The sequence below is a fragment of the Pundamilia nyererei genome, unplaced genomic scaffold (genome assembly GCF_000239375.1).
Source record: "Pundamilia nyererei isolate P.nyererei 1_Seehausen unplaced genomic scaffold, PunNye1.0 scaffold00495, whole genome shotgun sequence".
Classification (NCBI taxonomy): domain Eukaryota; kingdom Metazoa; phylum Chordata; class Actinopteri; order Cichliformes; family Cichlidae; genus Pundamilia; species Pundamilia nyererei.
In genome coordinates, this window is record NW_005187896.1 from 169,076 (window position 1) to 175,383 (window position 6,308).

Below are 6,308 nucleotides of genomic sequence, written 5' to 3' on the forward strand. Positions count from 1 at the left end.
TGACAAAATCTCCTCCTGTAAAGAATCAAAACAAAGAAATAAAATCAGAGGTCTGTGCAGTAAATGTTTTCTTCTTCTCTAATGTAAAAAGAACAAACACAGTTCTTATAAAGACCTAAGATCACATGACTTCAGTCAATATAAAAACCAAACACATTTCATCAACAGGCCCACTTTCAGTTTGTACCTTCACAGTTTATCTCCATACAATCTTCTCCTCCAGAGTTGTCAGGTTGTCCATTACCCCAGTTTCTGAAGTCAAACTGGGAACCATCACTCCACTTCCACACAGTTTCCTGGAAGAATAAAGTTCAGTTTGTTCTGATGTACTTTGATGCATCTATGCTGAGAGTGCAGACATGAGACCTCTTACACCACTCGAACACAATGAAGGTTCATTTTGTTTGTGCAGGTAAAAAATGAAAAGAAAAGTCAAGTCAACAGCAACATCTGTCTCCAGGAACAAAGTCCTGATTAATCAGTCTGTCACATGTTGACCTTTGAATCAAACTGATGAATATGAAGAGAAACATATGAAATATCAGAAACAGCTGCAGCTCATCCTCTTTATCTGTGAAACACTTACATTCTCTCTGTCGTTGCCTCCAACCCAAGCTCGTGTATACGACCCTGCTGCTGTGCGAGTGAGCTCTCTGATGAAGGTGTACTCAGCTGTGCTGTGGTATGAGGCCAGATTTCCACCGAGTGTCTGACAGGAACTCTGAGGAGGAAGATGAGGTGCACAGAAGATGAAAAGTGTGAGAATGCATTTAAAATGAGTCAAAGACAGAAAGTCTTTATGTCATCAGTGATGCAGCGACAGCTGCTGTTATTTCCTGATGTACCTCAGCATCAGTCCAGGTCTTCTGACTGCTATCAAAGAGGAAACAGCGACCTCCAAACCAAGTCCAACCAGCAGGGCAGGAAGGAGCTGCAGCATGATTGTAAAGTTAGTAGAGCAAAGGTACATGAAATTATATGTTAACATGTTGTTCAACATAAAAACAATGTGTAAGCATCCAACATTCAGATTCAGAAAACTTTATTGATCCCCGAGGGGCAATTGAGAGACTGACCTTGCCGACCGTACATACAATACACAAACACATGAAGTTGCGAACGGAAAATGTTTTATAGACGTGCTTTATCTTTGCTCCTAATGAATCAGCATCTGAGTCCACGTCAAAGAGAAGTAACCAATCCTCTCATTCTAGCTGCTGGTTCTTTAACTGACTGACTACAGCAGCAGTGATTATTTAGTGTGTCACAAGCAGCAGTTCAAGTGTAATTTATGAGTAATTAAATCTGATTAATACAGAATTGATTCTGATTTATTCTCAAGAACTTTCTGAAAACTGTGATTTCAACCCGTTTACTCAGGATCTGCAAAAGAACTGAAAACGTTTTCATGTCTGATAATTTCAGTGACTTCTTTATAACAGAAATATGAATTCTTTAGTAATGATTAATAATTATCTGTACATATAATTGAATTCACAGAGTCATGAAGTTTAAAGTTCTTACCCTGACAGTCATAAACCACCTCCAGGTACTTGTAGGTGCCACTACAGGGGTCTCCAAACCCTGTGTTTGATGCTTCAACAGTACAGTTGTTCTGCCAGTTACACCTGTGAATGCAGGTCAAAGGTGAGTCAGCAGAGGACTGAAATACGTCGTGTCATCTGAGAGAAGATGGAAAGAGAGTCAGCATCTGTACCTCTCAGTTACATATTCTGTACTACTGGGATTCAAACAGTTAACATTTTTGACGTGATCAGAATCTCCATCAGGGCATGTGGTGTTGTCACGGCGACCATAATTCGCCCAGGAGACGACTATAACCTGTCCTTCACCTGAGGAAGAGTTCATGAACTGTAACCATGTTTGTAGTTCTATCAAATGAATCCACTAAAGTTACAATAAATGAGAAAAAGAAATCTGACCACACTGAAGGTTCGCCTGAGATCCTTGACATGTTACACTGTGGACTGACAAAGAAACGCATCACATTAGAAACTGTAATGATTCATGTACAGATGTGACTGATTGTTAGCTGATAATCACAGATGTAACAGACTTGCAGGGACGCAGTTGAAGGTGATGTCCAGGTAGGTGCAGACGCTGTGCTCACAGGTACAGACCATGTTTGTATTTATTTCACACACTTCCTTCAAGTCACAGCTGCAGGGACACAGAAAACCAATTTCTAGGTTTGTTGAAGTGATCAGTTCATGGTTTCTAATATCTGCTGCTTTCATTTGAGCTGCTGGTGCTTTTTATTGTAATCAAAGCAGTTAAACTACCCGACAGTGTTCACCTTTTCTTGATGAAGTCCAGATTGTGAAGCTGAGAGCAGATTTCTTTATCTGCACATCTGTACAAAACTGACTGCACAATCATCACTCCACTGCCTGTTACACACACAATGAGACAAAAGGAAAAATGAAATGTTAATATCAATAACGCAGGTTTAAGACACTTTGGCTTCACTTTACAGACTCAGAAGTGTCAGTCAGATCCAAAATGCTTCTGCTCTTGGCTCTTGATGGAGGCGGTCACACTTTCTCCCTCTCCCTTATCTTTCCTGCTTGGCTTCTCATGTCCTTTGTATAGTCTTGGATATTCTCTAACCTTAAGAGAGTTTCAAAGACTTGTTCTCTGAAACATAAAGAAGAATTATGGATTTGATCCCACCCTCCTGGGCTTGGGAGAGCCTGATTGTCCTGCAGAGATGTTTGCTGTCGGATACTCGATGGTCGGTTGCGTCGTGTGTCTGGCGACACTCTTGATGGAGGACACTGAACGACATCTACCAATTTGGAACCACGATAACAGAGTTGTGGCTGATTGGAGCTGGCTTGGCTTATCAAAGAACAAGAAGCAGCTACAGCTGTTCAAAATCCCACAAAGCTGGCCGACATGATAGACGATGGGCAGGGCTGTGAGTACTCAGACTGTGTTTTTTTTAACGCACTCAAACTACCTCTCTGACCCGTCTTCCCCATGTGATGTTTGTGTAATGTATGTTTGGTCTGAAGGGTAAGATGGTGCTGGAAAGTATTATCAATCAATCAACCAAAATAGGTGACTGTGTAAAAGATTCATTTCCAGTGATGGTCACCTTTGAGCGGGAACATCACAGATGTAATAAAACATCAAAATTTCATTGAAACAAATAATCATCACTTTTATAAGTTCAAGTGCACAGTGTGGAGGATGTCATAAGGCCTTGAGGCAATCAAATGCAAAACACAATATTTATCAGTGTTGGTCAGATTTGACCCAAACATGACGCGAAAGTTTGAATATAATTCTTTTATTAAACTTCATGATTTGAAGCTGAGAGTCTGCACTTCAGTCACATCCTGACTGTCCAATTTAAGATCCACTGTGGTGATGTACGCGAGCAAAAACAAGTCACTGGGCATATTCTTATGGACCTGACTTTACATCCAGCTTTAACGTACAAACTACACCCTTCTTACCACAGCTCAGCTGTAGGACACTGGGGACGTTAAAGGTGATCACTCTCCCTGTGGATATGGCCGTCACATTGGAAGGTAAAGAGAGCTGGGCTCTGGTAAACCCTGTAATAAAAACTGAATGCATAAATATAATTTTATACATATTTTCCAGTACAGCAGCATTAACAAAAACAAACTAGACTATCAATATATGTTAGGATATGAGGAACAGCACAATATATACAAGTCAGCAAGTAATAAATACTCAGGGTTGACAGATATGATTATTAATAAATATCAACAAATTAACTGCCACATTACAGAGTAAGAAAGAGTGTCTTCAAAACTATTGCAGTGTTTACATGGTATTAAATGGAGGAGTTGTACAGAATAATCTCAGTCTCCCACTGAGCGACTACTTTTAATTAACTGCTTTAGCCCACTTACAATGGAAATTTAAAAAAATCTTGTTCGTGACCTGTGTAGCATGTTAACACTATTGGAAGGAAAAATAACTTGACTCTCTCTCCTCCTGTCTGAAGCTCTGTGTACTTCCTGTTTTACTTTGACAGTCTCCCGTCAGTGTTGCGTTCACTCCTGCCTTGTCTTGTTATGATTATCAGTGTCACCTGTGTTCCCCGTGTGCTCTCCCTTTCCCTTGTTAACCCTCTGTGTATTTATGTCTGCGTCTCCCTCATTCATGGCCGTGTGTTTCTCCGTCTATTACGTTATAGTTTCCCAGTTTAGTTTGTATGGTTTTGCTCTCCAGCAATAAAGCTGTGAAGTTTGAGTTCATTCCTGCCTCCGTGAGTTTGCGATTGGGTTCTCATCCAGCCTGCACACAGCCGAAACATGACACATGGTTGAAGTCACCAGAGATCACCATGGAGGCACTTGGGTGCTGAGTCTGTAGCCGGACTATGGCAGAGTGGATAGTGTCACATGCAGCGGTGGGGTTAGCAGAGGGAGAAACATAGACAGCCACCAGGATCACATGGGTAAATTCCCTGGGCAAACAATACGGCCTGAGTCCAACAGCACACAGTTTAATTTCCGGGCAGCAAATCTTTTCTTTGATTATTATGTGGGCAGGGTAACACCACCGGTTGTTAACATAAACAGCAAGCCCACCTCTTTTCCGCATACTGCTCCCAGTGCTGTCCGTGTCCGCCTGAACAGTCAGAAGCCTTCCACAGATACGTTGTAGTCATGAATATCCTGGTGCATCCATGATGCACTCCCGGTATTCCCTCTAACTGCTTACATGCACTGTCAGCTCCTAATTTTTATTTGATAAAGAACGAGTAGCGCCCATTATGATGGATGGCAGACACGGTTAGTACCTTCTCCTCAATTCGAGCCACCGCTCTCTCACAGCTTCCTTCCTTCTCTTTTTCTGTCCTCTACCTCTGCATCTCCGATGTGTTTTCCTCCAGATTTCAGCTGGTACATCTGTGGGTCTGAGCGATGAGCCAGCATCAAGGCGATCAGCTGATTTATAGAGTAAACAGCCCAAGTAGTATGTAGGAGTTGTGCCACAGTCCCGTTCCTCGATAAAAGTAACAGTTCTGGGTCATTTTGACCCAGCATTTTGAGTTCCTTATGTTTTGGTTTATTTTTGAAAGCTGGATTGTTTTTCATGTTTCTCTGGTGCTTTGTTGATTTTTATGATGACTCTGTGTTTCAATTCTGGTATGTTTCTGTATTATGATTAATGTTCTGGTTGTATTTTGTTATTATTGCAGGTTTAGTTCAGTGTCTAGTCTGTCTCACTCTGTTGAGTCTGTCCTAGTAACGTGTGTCTTGTTTCCTGTTTTACTTTGAAGGTTCATGTTCCTGTCTGATGTCAGTGTTTCTGTTTTGCTTCTACCCTGTCTCGTTAGTCTAATTTCTCCCAGCTGTGTCTCCCTCCTGTTGCCCATTCCCAGAATACTTCCCAGTGTATTTAAGCCCTGTGTTTCTCTGTGTCAGTGTCGTATCTTCTTTATGCTGTGTGTTTGCCTCCTGTGCATGTTTAGTTTCTTTCTTAGTTTCTTAGTTTCTTACCCCTAAGGGTACATCTGTCACCATCTTACAATGCTGTGATTGCAGCCATTCCCTAACTCTCTGTGAATGGGACTCATGACCATTGATCAAGATCAGTGGTCTTTGATCAGTGGGTTTTGGTCAGTGGTTGTTGATCAATGGTCATGAGAATTTGCATATTAATGATGAAGGAACTGACCTCCCAGCCCATTGTTCCTTCAGTGGGCTGGTTTCAGTCATTATGCAGATGTGCTGTTTATAAGATTGAAACATGCAGTCAGCTGAGACTGAAGACGTCACCTGGATGATGACAAAACGTTTCTCCCACAAAACGCTACGTCCAGATGAACAGAATCAACTTTTGGAGATTTACTTACCTGGATGATTGAGAATGCATCAAGACAAAACATGAGAACTAAAAACGCTGGGTCGAAACGACCCAGGACCATAACATTAAGTATCTGTGAATTATGAGCAAACACTACAACTTTTACCTGAAGTCATGAGTAAATACGCTGCTCCCAGCACTGAAAGACACAGACAGAAACATCAGTATTGGACTGTGTGTTGAATACAGAGGATTTATTCAACTTAATTTCAGCTTCATTTGAATAGTACCAAATAAGAAGGAACACACACATGTAAAGGAAGCACTCAAAACATGCGTTATCCTAAATGGGAGTTCATAAAGTCAGCAAAGAGGCACAGAAAAGAGGATCAGACACCAGCGAGGGAGGATAAGAAGGACAGACGCAACAACATTGTCATCCCCTATGTAGCCGGTGTATCAGAGAAACTCAGGAGAGTTTTCTCCAAGCA

The 6,308-nt window shown here is 41.5% G+C and overlaps 1 protein-coding gene across 1 annotated transcript in view; it reads right to left on the reverse strand.

The window, feature by feature from the left end:
• Nucleotides 1-1,923, reverse strand: part of LOC102209830 (macrophage mannose receptor 1-like) — a 38,033-nt gene extending 36,110 nt beyond the window's left edge. The window contains exons 1-5 of the mRNA XM_013916169.1: nucleotides 1,718-1,923; nucleotides 1,525-1,628; nucleotides 846-931; nucleotides 587-721; nucleotides 188-296 (exon numbers count right to left, since the gene is read on the reverse strand). Coding sequence (XP_013771623.1) covers nucleotides 188-296; nucleotides 587-721; nucleotides 846-931; nucleotides 1,525-1,628; nucleotides 1,718-1,869 — 586 coding nt within the window. The 5' untranslated portion in view covers nucleotides 1,870-1,923. The remainder of the gene's footprint in view (nucleotides 1-187; nucleotides 297-586; nucleotides 722-845; nucleotides 932-1,524; nucleotides 1,629-1,717) is intronic.
• Between the last annotated feature and the right edge of the window lie 4,385 nt (nucleotides 1,924-6,308).